This window comes from Heteronotia binoei, chromosome 9, assembly GCF_032191835.1.
Source record: "Heteronotia binoei isolate CCM8104 ecotype False Entrance Well chromosome 9, APGP_CSIRO_Hbin_v1, whole genome shotgun sequence".
Taxonomy (NCBI): domain Eukaryota; kingdom Metazoa; phylum Chordata; class Lepidosauria; order Squamata; family Gekkonidae; genus Heteronotia; species Heteronotia binoei.
The window spans coordinates 60846441-60869011 of NC_083231.1; the positions used below are offsets into that span (position 1 = coordinate 60846441).

Below are 22571 nucleotides of genomic sequence, written 5' to 3' on the forward strand. Positions count from 1 at the left end.
TCCAGGTTGGGAAATACTTGGGCATTTTGAGGATGGAGCTTGAGAGGTGGGGTTGGAGAGGGAGGGACTTCAGTGGGGTATAATGCCACAGAGTCCACCTTCCAGAAGGACCTTTTTCTCGAGATGAACTGAGTTCTGTTGTCTGGTGATCATTTGGAATACTGGAAGTTCTCCAGCTACCACCTGGAGGCTGGCAACCTACCTGCATGTGTGAGCATGGGTGACCTGTTTTTTTTTAAAAACTGTATTGTGATCCACTGCTGACATCCCTCTATTACAGGTTTTTGAAGGGAGAGAAGAGGGGTTTAAAATACCCTGGGCTATAATCTTAACATTTCATATGAGAGCTAAAATTGATAATGGCCAGGGATAGATTGGTGCCCTGAGAGAAAACTAAATGTGTGAGACCTGACAGCCCCATGGCCTGGTTTAGGCTCACAACAGACTGAGGTGGTAGAACACACTGTGCCACTTCAGAATGTAGGAGAGACAGTCCCCGGTATTAAGAATTCACCCTGGGGAAAACTAGCACCGCATCCTAAGGACTAAGACAGAACCATTCTTCCTTATGTACTATTTTCTTTTTTTTATTTGCAAGGAATTTTTACATGGGGAAGTATTACAAACCTGACTGCCCCTACCTGGAGAAAATTGCTGCTCTGGCAGGTGGACTGTATGACATTGGGTATGGGTGGACTGAGGCTCCATTGAGGTTCTGCCCCTCCTCAAACTCCTTCCTTCCCAGTCTCTCCCCCCCCCCACCGCCCCAAAAATATCCAGGTATTTCCCAACCTTGAGTTGGCAAGCGTAATTAGGAGTACTGAAGTTTAGCAGAATCCTGAAGTGCCTAGGAGGCAAGCTCCCAATATCTATAGAAAGTTTAAAACACATGCATTCCTAGTTCACAGCCATGCGTTTCTCCAGATACTCACAAAACAATGGGTGAAAGGGGATGTGGCAAAACACTGGAGCACAAGTATTACTATCAGGTCACATGTTCAACCCTCAGCTTCTCCAACAGAGGGTGTAACAGCTTTACCTGACAACACTGGGAGTTGTATGTTTGAGGCTCCCAACCATTAAAAAAAAAAATTCAGGCACATGCGGGAACAATTAAAATACAGAATATGATACATAGAGAAGGGGAGTTTAAGGTTTTATGAGTTTTGCCTAATGGAGCAAACAGTCACTCTTCATATCTAATGCAGGTTAAAGGACTGGGGCAGAGGGAAGGCTTAAACTTCCTTTCTCTGCACAGTAGCATCCTGATCTATATCAGGCTCCCATATACCTGAAAATTAAGTCGAAAAACATGTTGGGCACCCCACACATGGACCTCCAAACGTCTAGTAAGGGCCTGCTTGAGACCCTGAGGAGCTGCTGTCAAGGTCAAAGGACCAAAGATCTAATTTTGATTCAGCCTTGCGTATGTTCCATGTGGTTTATTCTGCGGTAGAGCCTATAAACTCAGGGGTGGCCAAACTTGCTTAATGTAAGAGCCACATAGAACACACATCAGATGTTTGAGAGCTGCAAGACATGAATATTAGATATTTGCATCTCGCAAGAGAAGAAGGGAGGGAGGGAAGAAAGCAAATAGATGGGAGGAGGGAGGGAGAGGTGGAAAGAAAGCAACTTTAAATGCATTCTCCAAGCCACCAACTGGCTTGGCTTAGAGAAGTGATTTAAAGAGAGAAATGCCTTCTCCAAGTTGGCCTACAGGATGGTGGAGGCTTTGAGAGCCAGACAATGTGTGTGAAAGAGCCACATGTGGCTCCCAAGCCAGTTTGGCCACCCCCGCAACAGTGGATGTAGATGTTTTTTGTTACACATTTACTTTCCTGTGACATAGATGAGCATAAGACACCTCAGATTTATGTACACCTGAAATATTCTGTATATTCAGCTGTGCCTCTACAAAGGTATCTGTTTAACATATATTCAGTAACAAAGCCAACTCCATGTTGTCAGTTCTATAAAAACTTGCCCAGGCAATGCCGCTTCACCTCACACAGAAACTGCATATCATCTAATGTTAGAAGGGACAGGCTTCTAGCTATGTGTAATGCCTCCCAGCCAAATCAACCTTGAAATAACAAGAAATATTGGTCTATATTTTTCTGTTAGCTTTATTTTTTCAAGTTTTCCTTTTCAACAGTACATGTTTACAATTAACCTTGTTTTTAATGCAGAAGCTGAATTTCTAAGAAATTTAAATTAAATTACATCATGAGCTATACATACTGTAGATGGGAAATCTCATTGTACTGCTCATGTAGACTGAAGTAGAATGCAAAACATGAACAGTTGTCATTTGTCTGAAGGCACACTGGGAAGAGGACAGAAACCTGGTGATTCTAAAACACAGTTATTTAGCCTGTTGGACAATGCAGTATTTATTAGTTTGTTTTTTATTTGTTACACGGGAATTGAAAGAAATGACAGCTCTCACATCCATAATTCCTATTCCATTGTATGTGGTTAGAAAGCCATCGCCCTTGAAAACCTACATTCATCTCCACTTATTTTGATGCCTATAAGCAGCAGAGACCAACTGAACTGTTGAGTAGCTTTTCTTGATCAAATATCCTCTTTCAGCTTGTCAGCATTAAGCAGAAATGTCTATTTGATTGAAATAATCTATTTGCAATGTTAGCTTGTGTTTCTGCTGATACTGTGTTGTATAATGCTCTTGCTGCCAGATATGAAAAACAGTTTCCCAGCTTTTGAGTTATTGTTTTATCTCTAGTACTGTGTGTATCACACAAAGATATTTGGCAAGTTCTCAGAAGACTCTTGGTTACTTTACCTATTCCAGTTAAGCAAAGAGCCCATGAATTTTTGCCAAGGAACAAGATGATTCCAGCAATCTTATTTTGAACTCAGGGCTGTTCAAAACAAGCAACTGAGCCAAGCCCAGAAGAAACCACAAGAAAATAGTACTCTACAACCCTCAACCACCCAATTGAATTAATTTTTCAGAATATTGTGAGAGCTACTGCCAATGGCTTAAAGAAAAATCAGCTTAATTCAAGAGGGATAGGTTTACCTCTTATGGATCACTAGTCAGATAAACAACAAGAAGAGGATAAGAGTAGGGTTGCCAGGTTCTACCCCCGCCTTGGCAGGGTTGACTGCACCAGATTGGGAAACTCCTGGATATTTGGAAGTGGAGTCTGTGGAGGAGAGGACCTCACTGGAGTACAAGAGTCCATCTTCCAAGCATCCATTTTCCCCAGAGGAGATGAGCTGTAATTCTTGGTGTCCTCAGCTCCCACCTGGAGGCTGGCATCCCTAGGAGTAAACATAGTCCTCAAAATAGAGGGAAGAAAGCATAAGGGTCCTCCAAGGGCCTGTATTAGGAGTTCTGATTTAGGAGTCATGCTATTTATGTTCTGTGGCAGCTTCCTTAAATTACCTGGATCTTGTGATGGCAACTGTGAATGACCCTTCATAAGACAGTAAAAGCCCATGTCGTTTGCAAAGAGCTCCAGAAGGATCTCTACAAACTGGGCAAACAGCATGGCATAAGACACTTGATTGAAGTCTAAAATGATACAAGGGTTTTTTAAAAAACTGATGTCGCATGGTAGGTAGTTCAGTGAAAGTGTTTGGTCAGCACACAAATGATGAAATAGGCAGCTTCCTTTCTAGGAATTATTAAGACATTGAAAATATTACTAGCAGTATCATACTGCTTTGATATGCAGCAGCTTTTGGAATAATGTGCATAATTCTGGTCTTCCACGTTAAACTCATCTATGTGGGGCTGTCCTTGAAGACAGTACAGGATGCTACAACCAGAAAGTTGACTGGTGTAAGTCCTCAGGGACAATATCACTCCAATCTTGTTCCGTCTACATTGTCTTCCAGTTGGCTTCTGGGCCCAGTTCAAGGTGTTGTAAAACCATATACAGCTTGGGGCCAGCATCTGCTTGGCATGCAGAACATTCCTTCTTCAATCCCTGGCATCTCTAGTTACAGATGAGATAGGTGATGTGAAAGCATTCACCTGAAACTCTGGAGAATCACTGCCTTTCTGAGTAGCCAGTACTATGACAGGCTCATGTACCAGGACCCACCTACTCCCATATGAATTTACTCAACCACTCCTACCATCTTGGGAGCCCCTGCTTCAGATACCGTACCAGCTGAACATGGATGAGTGGCAACCTGAAGGGCCTTCTTGGTCGGGATGCCAAAAACTTTGGAGCTCCCTCCTCAGGGAGATTTGTCTGTCTCCATCTGTTGTTGTCTTCTGCTAGTCAGTGAAGACTGGTTTTGGTGCTCCCTCACTAACTCTTATTAGCCTTCCTCCCTCCATGTGTATTTGTGTTTTTTACTTTAAACATTTTATGTCATGCACACACATTTTAAATGCTTTTCATTGTCTCAAATGTTTTTATGTTTGCTGACCTTAGACCCTGAATTGATTGGGAAGCCAGTATAGTTTTAAATTAAAAAGTAATTCTTCACAAGAAGGATAAAACATACACCAAGATTCAGTTCTGGAATCCAATGTATTCCTATAGGAAAATGTATATGAGAGATGCCTTGAGATATACATTTTAAGGTAGTACCATCAATGCCAGCCAACCCTGAGGTATTGCATCAATTTGATTTACAGAGGACAATTGTATTTTTATAAGATGGAAACATATGCAAATGAATGAAGAACATACTTCCCTTCAATATGTTGTCGAAGGCTTTTGCAGCCAGTGTCCATTGGCTGTTATAGATATTCCAGGCTGTATGGCCGTGGTCCTGGCATTGTGAGACCTGACGTTTTGCCAGCAACTGTGACTGGCATCCTCAGAGGTGTAATGCAGAAAACTGGAGTTCCCTCTGGGTCAAATTGAGAAGAAGTTGGTAGGCATGTAATTTATATCTACACAGGCAGGTGGGGTAGGGCTGAGTCATATCTTGTGAGAGCTTCCTGGGCTATGACATGCTAATGGCGGAGCTTACCTGAGGGGGTTCTTTTGTATATGAATTGGCTATTGAAATTCTGATCTTGTAGTGCTGTTGTAAGCTGTAGGGCATTCTGTGCTTTTTCAGGACTGGAAGCCATGCCCTATTCATTTTTAAACTTCCTTCCTTCCTGTTGAAATTGTGTTTATGTTTCCAGATTTCAATGGCTTCCCTGTGTAATCTAACATGGTAATTGGATGTGTTGTCCAGCATTACAATGTCTTGGAATAAGATACTGTGTCCTGTTTGAGTTAGGCTATGTTCAGCCACTGCTGATTTTTCAGGTTCTCCAAGTCTGCAGTGTCTTTCATGTTCATTTATTGTCTGGATGCTACGTTGTGTGGTTTCAATGTAAATTTGTCCACAACTGCAGGATAATTATCACAAGATAATGACTCAGCCCTACCCCACCTGCCTGAGTAGATATAAATTACATGCCTACCAACTTCTTCTCAATTTGACCCAGAGAACTCCAGTTTTCTGGGTTACACCTCTGAGGATGCCAGTCACAGTTGCCAGCGAAATGCCGTGTCTCACAATGCCAAGACAACGGCCATATAGCCCGGAAGATCTACAGCAGTCAATACTTCCCTTCCCTGTTCTGAGAGCAGATAGTTACTGAGCACACAATTTATAGCAGGCAACTTGGGAGTCACAGAGCTACAAGCTCTTCTACACTATGTGCTCGAAAGAATGCAATTTGGGGGGAAATGAACACAAGTAACAGCTCTGGAATGCTTAAGAGATCCATTTCCCAATAAACTCATCAATATTAGATACTGCACACCTGAGGTTTTTAAAAAGTTTGGCATTGCTCTGTCTTCCATGCCAACAAAGACTGTACATTAGTCATGACTGAATAGGGCTCATGTCCTCAAGGTGGCCATGAATAAGTGGCATTAAAAGGGTGTCAGATTCATAGCGAATATGTCCATCAATACTACTAGCTACTACTACTAACCTGTAGTAAACATTCGGAAAACTCTGAATACTGGAAGAGGAGGAAAAGGGAGGGGAGACTGGATTTAGACCCTGCCCTTCACTCAAGAGTGGCTTACAATCTCCTTCCCTTCCTCTCTCCACAACAGACACCCTGTGAGCAAGGTGGGGCTGAGTGAGTTTTTCAAGAACTGCTCTTGAGAGAAATAGCTCTGCGAGAACTGTGACTGACCCAAGGTCACTCAGCAGCTGCATGTGGAGGAATGGGGACTCAAACCCGGTTCTTCAGATTAGAGACTATACCAAACTGGCTGTCTTATATTCGTAGGAGGCAATATAAGGGAAGGCCTTGGCATCCATGACCTGTTTGTTGGCCTTCGAGGGCAACTGGTTAGCCACTGTGTGAAACATGACCAGATGATCTATTCCAGCAATGTTCTTCTTGTGCACCTTGTTAGAAAATCTCTCCCTCCTGTAGAAATTGTTAGCAAAAATCCATACCGTATCCAACAAGTATTTTACAACTTCTTACAAAATCTGGCTGGCAAGAAATTCACAAGAGACAGTTTTAATCAAAGTAAGCAATATGTTTATTTGAACTTCCAGTAGAGATGAACCACTAAGTTTTGGAATAAAAAAATACTGAAAAAGTACTACAGCTTGAATGAATATAAAACGTTAGCAGAAAGAAAACAATTAAAATGGTAAAAAATTAACCTTTAAGTCTGAAACACTTGAATAGGTTTGTTTTTTTTAAGTCCTCTCAGCATGTGCCAACGTCTGCTAAGCTGGCCAAACACAAAGCTCTTACAAAATGAAACAGCTACTTCTGTTATGCAAAATGCATAAGACTGCCCAATCCAAAAGGCTGTACAGCTTGTCTTGAAATATACAGACCTTGCGGTACATGACAAAGATTTATTTACTTGCCCCTGACCTAAAAAGCTGTGCATGGGCAGAAATTGATCAGTTAGTAAGGTGAAGCCACTATAAAAATGAAATGCACACAGCGAAGACTTGGACTTGTTTAACAAGCTATGCTTACAGTATTATTCTAATAGTCCTTGTCAGTTCCCCTGCCCACCCACCTCCCTCAACTATCTATCTACTTTCTTTTGGCTAGCTCATCTCTAACTTCCAAATACACTGTACATACATTTAGCAAAGAGCATACCTAAAAATTCTTGCAGCAGTATGGTCAGTACACAATTTCAGACGATTACGCAGAAGCCTTAAATCTTTCAGAAGACAGCTACTATTACTTAAACCAGTGAGTTTCAAATAGTGTAGAAAACTTGTTAGAAAAGAGTAACTTTGTACTCATTCTAGAACACATACACACAATATAACAGATGTTCACCAGAAAGGGGAATTATTGTGTGTGCACATATGAGCTTGAGAACAGTGCCCAAATTACACTGACTTGGTCATCTCTAACTATCACACGCTGCCCTGCAGGAAAGATCTGCAAGAGAATTGTTACTATGTAAACGAAAAATATTTATACCAACAACTCATTATTGGCATTTTTCTTTCCAGATTTAACAGTTGGTCACAGAAGTCAAGTATGATAAAGGCTGCTGCCAGTTTTGTACATGTGTCTGACTCATACATCCTTCAAGTACATGCAAGGCTCAATAGTTTTCAGAGTGTAGCTGCTCAGAATCCTTTAAGACACAGAAGAGATTGGGTTATGAGGAGAGCCCATCTGGGTAAGGACTTTATCCAACCACTGAAGTGGACCATGCAAATGTATCTCAATCCAGCAGGGTGTGCTTGTGACATCTTGCCGGTGATATTCTGCTCCCCAACCCTAAAAAACAGAGAAGACCACATCTGATTTAATTATTTCTAGCCTGCCTTCTTCCCCGTACCACAGTGGGCCCAAAGCAGCTCACAAACACTCACACACAAGCCACATCATCAACAGACAAACCACCACAAAACTGACTCCAGCTGCCATTAACTAAAAGGTAGTGTTTTTTTTTTAAGTGCCACCTTGCAGGCTTTTCTAAAAGCAGCAGGAGTGGCAATGTTCCTGACCTGCAAGGCAAGTCATGTCACATCTGTGCTTCACACCACATGTGCCACATTTCCTGCATAAATATACAGGTAATTACAGGTCCATCAAATTCAGACAATCCTGTGGTAGAAAATTTCATGCTTGGAGATGAATAACTGCCATTATCTATGCCCAAGTAAAATCCAGATCAGACTATGGCAATATGCTCTCCGGGGGGCTATCTTGGAAGACCTTCTTAGGACTGACAACTGGGTTAGAACATGGCAGCAAGATTAAGCAACTAGAAGACAGTGCTTCAGTACATAGTTTAAAAACAAACAGATGGGATCAGTGTAAATTGCATACTAAATACGAAGAATATTAATGATAATTGTGATTGTGTAATTAGATATAGTTTTACCAATAAAGTATAGTAGCCTATATATCACAATCAGTATATAGTTTGCCGGTTCGGCATCCAGTTTGTTTCCAGGCAAAATTCCCCAAGAGAGAGAGCAGCTGCGGCAGCAAAGCTGCTCAAGGGCCACTGCAAAGTTTCCTGATGTCTCCCTAGCCCCAAGTCTTTCAGCAGTGCTACTAACAGGAGCAGTTGCTGCTGCTTGGCATCTCAGTTTCCCTGCCTTTTAAACAAGAAAGAATGGCAAAAACAAACAATAAACCACCTTTTAAATTTAGTAAACTACTTAGATGACAATTATCTTGTACTGTGAGCCACCCAGGAATTTTTATATTAACATTTCAAATCTGTACATATAAAAATGAGTAGAAAGGTTGAGTACAAAATACCCCATTCAAATTGTTATTTGATAAATAAAGCTTGAAAGAGGTTGGGGACATGCTTATAATGGACTGAATTTCAGAGGCCCTTCTCTGGGGTGATTACTTTGGACAGACTTTTGGGGACCTGCAGTTTGTTTTTCAGGAAGTTCTTTTGCCTGAATGTTACCTATGAATCACTTTTATAGTTAGTAACTCCCTCCAAGGCATATTAATGGAAAGGCCGGAAATGCAACCCAGTCGACAGAAGCTGCTTATTTGTTCCTTTTCACATAGCTTAGGAGGACACCTGCATTAAGAAGGCTCACTTACCTTTACAAAGCTCATACGAATCGTGCACATCTTCGTGAGTTCATACACTGTTTCAAAACCATGATTCACTGACTGAGCCAGAAGTTGAGCAAACTCTTGATTGTTGAAGATTTTCAAACTACAGCCACTTGGGATTTTACAAACTGTGGTTGGGTGGAAGCCATGGTGGTAATTGCAGTTTCGACTTTGCACAAAAATACTACTGTCGCTAAGGCACTCTGCATAAACTTCTCCACCAACATAATACAGGTGAACCCCTATGGAAAATGGAAGATTTGTTAGCCTTATAATGAAGTGTGGTATCATGTGGGGGTGGGAAGAGAAGCAGAGTTCAAATCAACAACAAACAAGTGGCCATACTCGCAGTGCAATATGCTAAGATTGAAAATCCCATCTTCCCAGAAGTGATGAGTAAACACTATTATACCAGAACTAATCAGGGGGAGGAGATGTACAAATTACCTCTTGAACAGATAGTCAGATATGTACAAACTTCAGTTTTAGATACCTAAACACAATGTTAGACCTCAAGAGTCTCTTTTCAGGGGTGCAAATATTTCTGCATCTGATGTCCCCCTGTAGAAGCCAAGAAAGTAGAAGCCACAGCTGCACAAATCTCATTAGTCTACTTGATCAAAATATCTACTAGGTGGGGCCAAGGAAACCTCATACACATCAATTTCCATCTGCTTAAGCCCAATTTCTCAGCTCCACCTTAAATCTTCTGAAGCAGTACTAAAGAACTTGTTTGGAAAAGTTAAATGAGTGCCACATTTCTTCTGAGAACCAGAACAATGAAGCAATGCACAACAACTTTTGAAATTGGGTTTGTAGTCCACAACACAGATCTCAAATCATGACCAACAAACAGTTCATATTTGTGTGAGAAATTGAAGTTCTACTAGATACACATTCTTTGCACGGAAAGAATTTAGTGTCTTGAAAGCACCACCTTCATTTTTATTTCGTACACATCAGGAAGAACTATTCTTTGCAATGAAAATTTCTATCATAACCTGGAAACACGTGTTCTTCCTTGCTTATACGTAGCTCTTAAATGTAAAATTGCCCTACAGGTTGAGACACTGATTTGATGGGAGACAATGTTGGTTCTCAAAGAGATATGTTTTTTGAAGTGGAAACAGCCAGCAAACGTTTGAACCCCAGTAGCTATACTTTTCACCCATCTCCATAAATGGAGGAAAACAGGTCATTCTCAAAGCCTGACAACTGCCAGTGATTTAAATCTTTAATAAAGGAGCCAGCATATCATGTCTCTGGCAATTCAGATGAAACCTCCTTGCTTATTCCAGATTTCAGTATTTTTTTTTTAAAAAAATTGGGATTACATGAATAGCAATGTCCAGTTGTGACTAAGGCAGTGGGAGATTCCAACTTTCTTCACAAAAGGAGGGAGAAAAGGCTTCCTGCTATTTCCAAACAACATTCATATTCCTGTAATTATATTAAGGCCAATAATTAATTTAACACCAAATGTTCCATGGTCTACTTCCTGGTTCATAAACAAGTCCTTTTCAAGAATACTTTAAAGACACCACTCAACTTGAAGCTTCATATTCATAGCAAGCCATGCTTCTAACTCATAGCCTACTACTTGGCAGCTGTAAACAGCAATTTTTTGCAAAAGGCAGACAGGCACTCAGATTGAGTGTTTCTCAATAAACGTAATGAACTGGCAATAAACCCAAACTCCACCCCCCTCCACCCTCCCCATTCAAATGTAAACGAAACCAACAATACCTTTGCCAATATGCCTTCTGGTGTTCTCAATAGTAGAATTCCGGTTAACATTAGAAAGCAGCCCTAGACAAAACCTGTTCTTGTTGTTGGAAGGATCAGTGAAGCCATCCACCAGCACACTTGTAGAAGAGGCATGAAATGCTTCTCCAACACGATTGTTGAGCTCATAGTAGACAATAGAGCACCAGTGTTTTGGCTCTTCATAAGCCACTGCCTGAACATCTGCAAAGGAGGAAAAACAGAACCAGTGACAATGGAATTAATGAGTTCCTGAGCTTTAAAGCTTTTATTTATTTCTTTTCCATGTGTAGGTTTTGGCTTCAGATCACTGAAGGAGAAAAAACTGGCTGTGCAGCTGCTAATTAGAAGCCATTCTCCCACAATGCTCTTTTATGCTGCATGTTTGAGCCTCCTTGGATAAATCCAGTCAAGACCCTAGAAGCCAGGAGAACAGAAAGGGGGGTGGTTGGTTTCTGGGCAAACTGTGTATACATTTTCTACACTTATTTGATTAAACAGGTCCACCAAAAAGTATGCAACTGGTAATGTAATAGTGCTATGTTGAGGATGAGTATATCAGATTGAAAGAACCACATCTAATCTAATCTGATTTGGAAAAGGCTTCTTTGCCTGGTCACCAGTGTTCCCTCTAAACCGAGTTAGTGTGAGCTAGCTCAGTTTTTTAGCCTCCGGCACACACATTTTTGTCTTAGTTCAGGAAAAATGGCCCCAGAGTAAACTAATTTATGCAGTAGCTCGCAACTTTAATGCCAGCAGCTCACAAAATAGAATTTTTGCTTACACCCATGGCTTAGAGGGAACATTGCTGGTCTCTCAAAGGTGATTCTTCATAGAACAGTAGCTGTACTGATGGACCAGAAACTAGATATGCTATAAATAAGCTAGATCAGTTATGCTGACTATGGAAGCAATCCTGTGTGCTAAAGCAGTGGCCCCCAACCTTCTTGGCACCAGGGACCGGTTTTATGGAAGACAATTTTTCCACGGACGGGGGGGCAGCCACTGGGGGGTTTTACCACCCCAGGCTCCCCCCTGCCCATGCCACATCTCTGCCCCCCATGGGGGTCTTTCAATGGGGGGGGAGACTGGGGCTGCTTCTGCCTCCCCCTCCCATTTAAAGAGTCTATAAATGAGGGGTAAAGGTCACAGCAGTGCTGCCCCTTCTACTGGTCCGGGACCCTGCAAGGGGAGGCAGCCAAGAAGTGAGGCCATGCTGCCTCTTTAGGCCAGGGCTGCTCTGCCTCACTCCGCGGCCCAGTTGCTAGCAGGTCACGGACCAGGACCAGTCCACAGCCCAGTGGTTGGGGACCCCTGTGCTAAAGGACTGCTTATCAACAGATCTTTCTTATCTTCCTCATCCCCCTGCAGCCCACCGTTATCCCCAAAATGCTGGAGGTTAAGGAACTTTCAGAAATGCCACAGAAAGACAAAAAGGGAGTCTAGGGGGTCAATGAAAACTGTCCCCACTTTCTACAGAAGGGTAATTTTGCAGGAGGAAGAACCTCAAACCTCACTCCATAGTTTAAAGAATACATCACTCTAGCAATGGCTACCTATAAGATGTTTATAGAAATGTCCATAAAGAGATGCCCAGCTGGACCAGACTACATGTCCACATCAGGCAGCTCTGTTGTCTAACAGCAACCAGTTGGATAACTGGGCAACCACCACACTAGGCATTATACTGATTTATAACTGAATAGGGAACAGCAAAATAATTGCTAAATATATCTTCTATCAAGTAATCCAATAATCCAGAAAAGTTATTTATACAGGTAGCCATTTCAAAGCTCCTGTGGCAATGATTTTCACACATTCTTCCTATTCTGAATTTGTTAGCTGTGAAACTGATGGCTACATAAGTTCTAGGGCTTCCGGGAGACAACAACCCACCCACCCCCAATTCTGGGCCTACCCCTTCCACTTTCAGAAAACCAGAGGCATGTAACACCGAAGGCTCCAAACAGCAAAATAGCAAGCATCTAAAAAGGAAAGGAAATTATAACCAAGATAGGGATGAGACACTTTTTCCATGGAGTTTTACTTTGTTTCCAGTTAGGGTATCAACTCTATTAAGGGAGTGATCCTAAGCTTGGAGTGAGGTAATACTGAAGGAAATTTTATTTTTAAATGAGGATTTAAGGTGGTTGTGATTGGAAGCATGGCATGAGCTTCCTCAAAATAATTTCCCCTAGATAATTACAGAGGTGGTTTCCATTTGTTTAAATGGTACCTCAGATTTTCAAAACAAGAACATTAAGCAAATAAGCTTTTTTGAAGCCTACCAGCAGTTTCTTATCTGACCAGACATCAATTTTTAATCACAGCTGCATTTTCCCCTACAATATCTAGCAAGCCCACCAATAAGACAAAATTTGAGAGAGGACCCACAATGTGTAGTCTGGACCCAGTGGCTCCCACCCCAATGCGTCATTTTAGGCATCTACAGACAATGCATTTTCTGTCCTCAGCTCCTTGCATTACTTTATGTTAGCCACAACATTCAAGAAAGGTATAATCGGCTACCCGATATAGCCCTTCAAGCTGCATGTTTGATTCATACCAATGTATGTGCACTAGGAATTCCTTACCCTGTGCTGCCCTCTCTAAAATATTTTGATAAAACTCAAACACCAGCACCCCTAAGTGGCGAGGCCAAAAGGAATGGACAGGGACATTCCATCTGAGGCTAGGTCTTTAGGTCACAAGATGGTACAAGAGCCAGTGTGGTGTAGTGGCTCCAGTGCTAGATCTGAAACAAAAACCAGGTTCAAATCCACATCCTGCTTGCAGGGTGATCTTGGGCCAGTTACACACTCTCTCAGCTTAACCTGCATCAGAGGGTTGCTGTTGCAAGGATAACATGGAGGAGAGGAAAAACAATATTGTAGTCTGCTTTTGGGTCCCCATTTGGGAGAAGACTAAAACCAAGTCAAGTTCGCTGAAGTCAGAATTTATGTATTCCCACCTCAGTAAGCTAGAGGGTCTCTCACTATACTGTATTAAATGGCTAAAACATGGGTCTCACCCCCATCCCATAATGAGGTTATTTCCAGGCCTAGAAGATGCTTTTGCCTTCTGTACCCCAGATGTTGGTTCTTTCCAAGAGAACTGCCTCCCTTTCTCATAACTATGTCTATAGAGGCCAACCAAAAATGAATAGTGATTATACAGAAGGCTGCAATAAGAATTTACTTATACAATACAGAATAAAGAAGAAACTGCAACTTATGACAAGTCATTAGCCACAGGAAATTGACTAACGATTAGATGGCAGCCCACATCAAGTTAAGGGGGAGGGGGAGAACAAAACCCACTCTGTTTCTCCAGGTCCAGTTCACTGATTTTCAGCAATATACCAGGGGAAGTGCTGATATAAATGAGCCACAACATTTTTTAATCCTTTCAAGTCACAGTACAGCAGCCTGTAATTGTTATTTAGTGGGTGCACTCTTCACACCAAGATGCCAGTCACTATTAAAGCTACAGCTCTGCCCCAGTTCTCAAAACACAGGAAGAAATCCTGCCAGCTGGCCATTCCTGCAGAGCGAAATCATCTCTCTCACACACATACAGATCTCATACGAACTTCCTCACATTTGCCTTAAGTCATGCCGAGCAGGTGCGTTTCGTCTCTCCATTCCCAGCAGGAGCCAACAATAGGAGTTACCAAACTCCACTGACAGGATGCAGCTTGTTAAGTCAAATCTCTTAAGACTAACAAATCTCCACAAAGAACAGGCTTCTTAAAAGTTCTGCAGCAGAGCGTTTGAGCCTGCACCAACTCCCAGTGCCCTTCCTCAGCATGAACTGCAGTAGACCTTGGGGGATGGCTATTAAACAAAGGATGTGACCTTACATAACAGGTAGAGAGGTAGAAAAATGAGCTCACAGAATTAAGGGAAACAGGTGTGGGTAAACAATAGGAATGTAAGGAAATCAACATATGTTAGTCTTCTTTTTAACAGAGAGGCAGGGTATTAAACCAAGAAGGGGAAAAGAAGAATTAGTTATCAGATCCAGATGGAGCTTCTGTCTTGCTTAATGCTACATGTTTACTGTTGCATATTGACTGGCAAGCTATTACATCTTTCCTCACTTCTGTAATCATAATTCCAACCAAGCACCCTGGACACCATCCATTCCTTGCCTCCAGCTGAAAGACCCAACACAAAATCTAATTGGGGGTGTGGGTGAAGACCAAGGAGGTTGCCATTGCAAGCACAGAGGCAGGTAAATGCTGCAAGCACTGATATGCCTGGTAATGACATAGCTTGTAAAGTAACAGAAGATTTGCTGAATACATGCAGCTGCCTTATACGAAGTTGGACCACTGGTCTATCAGGGTTAAGTATCACCTGATTGTCAGTGGTTCTCTTGAGGTCTCAAGCAGTGGTAAGAACGTAAGAGAAGCCATATTGGATCAGGCCAGTGGCTCAGCCAGTCCAACACTGTCACACAGTGGCAAAAAACCAGGTGCCATCAGGAGGTCCACCAGTGGGGCTAGGCATCAGAATTCCTCCCACTGCTGCCCCCCCCCTACTATCTCATCTTTTCAGCTGAAGATTGGACCTTGGACCTTCAGTATGCAAAGCAGATACTCTGTCTCCAAGCTACAGCCCTTCCCCCTGTGTTATTTAAGATCTGGCACCCTTACTTTCAGATGTACCTGTTGTGACTGTGGTTCAGTTGATACAAAACACAGCATGATATTGGCTGGGAGATTAATGGTCATGGCAGTATATACCCACAAGTCAACCCATGCAACCTGGAGCAAATTCAAGAGTAACTCAACATGGATAACACTGTTAAATGCAAACTTCTCTACACACCAATTTGCTGCATCCAGAAGAACCCTTAAAAAGTGATGCATTAAGAGAAGCCACCCCTTTTAGCTCTGGGCATACACCTATGTAATGTAGAAGTTCCAGGACAAAGACATAGAGTGTTTTTAAAAACAAAAGACATGCAGGAATCTGCAGGGATAAGTATAAACATTGATAAATTTGCTTTCTGCTTTCGTCAGCTGCAAAGACTACCTAAAGCAAACAGATCAGCAAAGTCATTAAAAGGTTGTGTTTATCAACTGCAATCCTGGTTCAAAAGAAGAATAAGTTACTGCCTAGAAAATCTACAACAGCTAAATAATAAGTTACATTACTGAGGTTATGGTCTGCCTTTGTTTTGTCCCATAGTTTTAAGGTATAAGTTCAGTTCAACAACAGTTAACTTATCTAGGTGGTGTAAGCCTTTTGAACAAGTGTGAAGGACAGAAACGGGACAGCCTCTGAATGCCAGTGTCCAAACCCCTGATTTGCTCTGTTGGTGTCATTTTTAAAGTCTCTGCTGAAATGATGCCATTTGGATGCATTTAATAGTACACAAAAAATATGAACAATTCCTATCAGATAGAACAATTTTACCTCCTCTGTTTACTTCTGGAGGAATCGAAGGAGCCATCATATTGGTGTCCATTGGCTGTGAACCATCCTGTGTCATCTGATCTTCTGGAGGCAGGTAAGCAGGAGGAGGCGTATCAGCTGAGAATGCACACAGAAAAATGACTTCACGCCTTTGCTTTGTATATTCACATTAAATGAAATGGTGAACTGGATTAGTCTATATGCTCGTGATGATCATGTTATTCTTGCCTTCTTGAATGCTTTTCTAACGTAAGAAAAAGTCAGTGTCTTAAGAACCAACAAACAGAGCCAGGACTCCTTCCTGACCCAACACACTGCTGTACAATTGTTATGGATGACAAACATCTTCCTTTGTGTCCTCAGATTCAGTTTCTGTGGCTTCCAGAACTAAAGTACTGTTTTAAAATGCAACAGGAACAGCAGGAGGAAAGAAGTATATCCCGCCCCCCCCAAGTTATGACCCAGCAACCATCATTCAGGACTTCAGCTTTGGGGCTAGCCTGTAATATATTCTGCTTGGGAATGTCCTAATGACTCTGGAACTTGATGGTCTACTTTCTAAAGAACAGGTGGCCAGCAGCATATTGCACCCCCCCCCCCCCGCCACGTTCCAGCATATGTAACTGCCTTTCCATCATACATGAGGCACCATTAGAGAAGCTGGTTTTGAAAATGCCTGGAACAGCATGGCTACAATGTAGCCAAGAAAAAGCCCCATCTCTCTATGCTTTCAGAGGCAGCCTTCTGATCCTAGTTCACCATACCATGATATTATTAGAGCGAAAGTGGATCAAAAGTGGTTTAATAAACACTGTGGAGGTTCCACAGTTTCAGAGTGCTTCCCTTGAAGACTGGACAATGCATGAGCATCTACTTGTGGATGCTGTCTGACCCAAGCCAGTCTCCCAACCAGACTTTTGCTCTGGCATAGGTTAAACTTGTTCAGAGGCTAAAAATGCGATGGCGCAGAAAAAGAGGTGTGTGCAGAAAGTTTTTGCTTTTCAGGCTTGGGGCTTTCAGCGAGATGAAGTTTTTCTCACTCACAGGCCTTCAGACTTCTATCAGACCTTGAAGCAACACTGACAAAACTTTTAAAACACAACTCCAAATGTTTACTAGGCAAAATACTGTAGCCACTACACTATAATTCCATAGTAAAAAGCTTGTATTTCCAAGACTGATGCAAAGTGTGGTTATATTTCACCACCACAGAAAGCCAGTAAAGCAGGGGTCCCCAACCCCCGGTCCGTGGTCTGTTAGCAACTGGGCCGTATAATTATTTCATTATATATTACAATGTAGTAATAAAAATAAGATGACAACAACATTGGATTGATATCCTGCCCTCCACTCTGAATTTCAGAGTCTCAGAGCAGCTCACAATCTCCTTTACCTTCCTTCCCCACAACAGAACTCTCCCAGAAGCTGCCCTTTCAAGGACAACTCTGCGAGAGCTGTGACTGACCCAAAGCCATTCCAACAGCTGCAAGTGGAGCAGTGGGGAATCAAACCCAGTTCTCCCAGATAAGAGTCCGCACACTTAACCAACACACCAAAATAATAGAAATAAAGTGCAAAATTGTATCATCCCGAAACCATCCCTCTCCCCACTCCTCCCCAGTCCCTGGAAGAACTGTCTTCCACAAAACCAGTCACTGGTGCCAAAAAGGTTGGGGACCGCTGCTGTAAAGGGAATACATGCTAACAAATAATCATCAACTTTTTCCAGCTGCTGCCTCAAGCTTTTGGACGTGGCCCAAACCGGCTGCCCTGAGCCTGGGCCTCTCTTACCTGGCATCTGAAAGGGACTTCCTGGGTCTGAACTGGCAGGTGAGTGAGGATAGGTGCCACTACTGCTTCCAGGGGAATTTGGGTAGCTGCTGTTGGGTGAATGAGGGAATGGATGACTGTTGGGCTGCTGGAAGGAATCTGGGAAAGTTGCATTGTGTGGCATGTGAGGTTCATTTTGCCCCACGTTGCGAAACTGAGCCAGGAGACTGTGCTGAGGGTTGTACTCGCTGTGTCTTGGAACAAGCACTGGAGGAAGAACTAGAAAGAAAGGGAAAAAAAGATTGAAGACTTCACTCCCAAGGCCCCGTCTGCAGAACAAAGGCAAAATTGTCCTGCACGTGTATAAATGAGACCATCACCTTCTGGGAACTCTTCCGTATATCCAATTACTACATAATTTGAATTCATAGTGGACACAATGACTGCCAGGCTCCCAAAGTCAGGAGCTCAGTTTTCATGGCAGCTGGGTGGGGGGAAAGAAGGTGGTCTGGTGTGGGGGGGGGGGAGAAAGGGAACTTGCTGAGTGTCCATCTTGAATCAGAAAACACAAGCCAATATTTTCTGAAGTAACACTGAATGTGTCCTTTTTGTGCATTTGGTATCTTGGTAGCTACATAATGGTTTGCAACCAAAAACCTTGCAAATGAAGACATTCTGCTGAAGACAATGATAATAGTATGCAGACTGTGAAAAGAGCTGGGAGACAACAGCTGAAAGTTTATTTTTAGCTTAAGCAATGTACTAAAGGTTAATATTAAAACATTACTCATTTAACTCTACGCCTGTTTGCTTTACTTGTGGAAGGTGTTTGAGCGTTATGCACTGCTTTGCTGGAGTGGGCACATAAGCAGCATGTTACACCTTGGAGATGCTACAGCCACAGAACTCAGGGCTTGCCTGACCCTAGCCTGGAGTCTCTATTCTCCTGGGACAACAACATCATTAAAATAAACCACACACACATACACAGAGAGAGAGCAGCTAAAGGTCTGGAAACCCAAGACTCACACAGCCCCATCTTCACTTGGAAGCTAGGTCCCACTGACTTCAGTAAGTCTTACATCCTGATGTGCAGTTGTTAGGTAACCACTTCCACATCTCTGCCTACTGCTGTGAAATACATTTGTCACAAAATACACAGTGTAAAAAGGGCTCAAGGCACACCATAAAAGCATCACTGGAAGCTTCTCTGGCACACTAGAATAGAAAGAGCTAAAAAGTAGGAGCCTCCCATAAGCCCCAGAGATTCTGATATTACTTCTGGGTTGTGGAATGGAGCCATGCTAGAGCTGCCTTCAAAGCATAAGCAGCAAAACAGGAGGAGATGAGTCAGGGTGACCTTCGGATGCATTTTGAATTTATAGATTTTCTAGATTAAGAACACATTCATGTGTGTATCACGCACAAATTGCACAAGAAACAGCTCAGGACTGGATTTTCCCCTCTACTCTAGGCCACCTGACAAAGTAGTTTCCACTGAGATAATAAGTTTGCCAGGAGCCATCTACTGAGTTTCATGGATGTGCAGCAACAGGAAACTGGATTTCTACACATGCAGCATCCCTATTATTTATTTTCCCAACAAAGAAAAAAAAACAGGAGCCTCAAAGAAGATGGGGCTGTGTGAGTCTTGGGTTTCCTGCACTGTGCAGGGGGTTGGACTAGATTACCCTGGAGGTCCCCTTCCAACTCTTATGATTCTATGAAAGATTTATTCATTTAAATATCTTCCTTCTTCATCCATATTTTAAGATCTTAATGTTGTACCTTCATTTCCTCTTAAAACAAGTCCAAAACAGCGCGCATGCCCTAATTTCTGAAACAAACCAGATCTTTCCCACTCTCTCTCATATTTAAACAATGGCATATGAAACACTGTTGCATGATGTGTAATTTATTGTCTCCAACACCCCCCCCCAACAGCTGGAAGAGAAACTTCAATATACCTTCAAATCCAAAAGCAGATACACTAATCATATTTTCCAAGGGCATATAAGCAATGGATTTTCCAAGCAGACAAAAGAGCAGGGAGAAGAGGAGGAGGTGTCATTTTAAGTACAAACTTATCCTTAACAGCTCATACCATCATGCCACTAATCTGAGACTCTCCCATATTGCTCAGCTAAGCAGAACTGTACATCTGGAATTTTCCTTTCCATTTGCAACAGCCTGAGAAGATCCTCTTGCAGACTACTATGAAGGGTGTGTTTAGGAACAGAGAACCAGCTCTTGCTTAAGGCCCACAACTGCTAAGAGGGCTCAACATGGATGTGCCCTAGTAGTTTCAGGTTATCCCTGTTACCAGTTAAACCAGAAGATGCTGGCTGTCCTTGCATTCTTACCAACATTTGGTGATTAGGAGCTTTTCCATGGCCAGTCTCAGTCTGAAAGCCACATAGAAGGGACGGCTCTATAAGGCACAGCATCTGTCATTACAGTCCGGGAAAACTAAAGCCATTTTGTCCTCCCGCGTAACAGTTTCAGAAAGTACAAAAGCCCCTCAGATAACTTGGGTCTTATAATACCATCCTTAGGAGATGCTGTAAAACCCTCAGAGTTTCCAATGACAACCCTGCCTTTAGTTGGGCAAGTAATTATTCACCCTATTTTTTAATCTTAATTTGATCAGGTTAGACATGTCCACTGTATAAAATAAATTGCTAAGATTAGACACAGCAGGGGAGGAGGTTGATCTCAGAAGTAGCTGCCAGCCCAGAAGAAGAGACATAATTGAAGAGACAGCATGATTCTTGTGCTGTGTTGAGCCAAGAACACCTGTTGCTATAAAATGCTCAAGAGGCATAGATCTTTGTGCTGTGGAAAGGCTGCAAGGCACTGAAGGACACAGCTGCACAGATAACAGTAACCCTTCCCTTTCTTGCACTGAAGGGAGTCTCCTCCTTTGTTAGGAGTGAAGTTTTACTCTGTAACTGGATAGTATCTCTATAAACCTCTGCAGGCTGTGTCTGCCTTGTTGATCTATTGAAGATTATGCACCAAACATTTTTGGGTACAATTCTACAGCCAAGCATCTCAATCTTCCAACAAGTAGATATTAAATGTTTGTGGCTCTCTCTCCTCATTCTGAACCACGGGGAGAGGTCATGGCTCAGATGTAGAGTATCTGCTTGACATGCAGAAGGTCCCAGGTCCAACCCTGGCTTCTACAGTTAAAAGGATCAAGTAGTAGGTGATGTGAAAGACCTGACTCTACACCAAAGCCCTGCAGAGCTGCTGCTAGTCTGAATAGCAAATACTAGCGTTAACGGATCAACAGTCTGATTCAGTATAAGGCAGCTTTGTGTGTGTCTTCTTTCATTACACTTGGGTAGCAGCCACACCGCATAAAACATCCTCACATTAGGGCATGCCCCAACTATTAATCCCTAAGCATGGATCATCACATCTCATCTCACATAAAAAATGAGACAAACAAATCTACAGAGGAAATCACTACACTGCAGAATTTTGTGATACAGTATATATTGCTGCTTTAAGATTAAACTGGTACCAAGTGCAATACTAAACAGAATCACACCTTTCTAAATTCACTGACTTCAGTATTGCTTAGTAGAGTATATAACTCAGTTTAGGACTGCACTGTTAAACAGCTTAGGTGTGGAACATTATGGGTTGGACTCATCAGGGACGCTTAGATCCTTCCTACCTACATGAAGCTCCTATACTTTCAACAGCTAGAGACAGACAGAAATGCTCAGGGGCTGCCTTGGCTACCAGCGCCAGTTCCTCATATGTCATTTGTGAAAGACTAACAGCTCCTATCTGCCCTTGGTCAACCTAGCTTTATCACACACACAAACAAATCAGTTCAAAGTGCTTCAGATTAGCTTTCTTTGTGCTCGATAATCCTAATCAAAACAATGCTATTCCACCTGCTGCTGCACTATGAGGCTCATGCCAAGGTTTTGCTTTTTAAAAAATTGAACTGAAATGGTGGTAACTAGAGATTCTCTAGATCAGAAAGCAGCAGCCAAGCAGTAAGACTTCCTTCACACAAATAGGAATACATCAAGAAGACACAAATCCTCTCCTTTTTGTTCCATTCCCCTCAGTCCTTCTATCTGATCACCCCATTTCCACTACCTAAGGATTTTGCCCCCAAGGTTTAGGTTACATTAGGACAAGTTCTGGCCTGAATAGCCCAGGCTAGTCTGATCTGATTAGATCACAGAAGCTACGCAGGGTCAGAATTTTGATGAGAGACCACCAAGGAAATAGCGGGTCAATATGCCAAGTCAGGCAATGGCAAGCCATCTCTGAATGTCTGTTGCCTTGAAAAACCCACAGGGGCACCATAAGTCAGTTGCGACTTGACAGGGTGAAAAAAAAGACACGTTGGCAGGCCCCTTTGGTGTAGTTTAGTTTAGTGGTTAAGTGCACGGACTCTTATCTGGGAGAACCAGGTTTGATTCCCCATTCCTCCACTTGCACCTGCTGGAATGGCCTTGGGTCAGCCATAGCTTTCATAGGAGGTGTCACTGGGGGCATGTAGGGGAGGTATTTGTGAATTTCTTGCATTGGGCAGGGAGTTG

General features: G+C 42.5%; 1 protein-coding gene across 3 annotated transcripts in view; it reads right to left on the reverse strand.

The window, feature by feature from the left end:
• Nucleotides 1–6476: 6476 nt before the first annotated feature.
• The window catches only part of SMAD1 (SMAD family member 1), a 43142-nt gene continuing 27047 nt past the window's right edge, over nt 6477–22571 (reverse strand). For all 3 annotated transcript variants that reach the window (XM_060246693.1, XM_060246694.1, XM_060246695.1), the window contains 5 exons: nt 18019–18276; nt 16228–16344; nt 10784–11005; nt 9023–9279; nt 6477–7723 (listed from right to left, as the gene is read on the reverse strand). In XM_060246693.1, the coding sequence (XP_060102676.1) occupies nt 7580–7723; nt 9023–9279; nt 10784–11005; nt 16228–16344; nt 18019–18276 (998 nt within the window). In that variant the 3' untranslated portion in view covers nt 6477–7579. The remainder of the gene's footprint in view (nt 7724–9022; nt 9280–10783; nt 11006–16227; nt 16345–18018; nt 18277–22571) is intronic.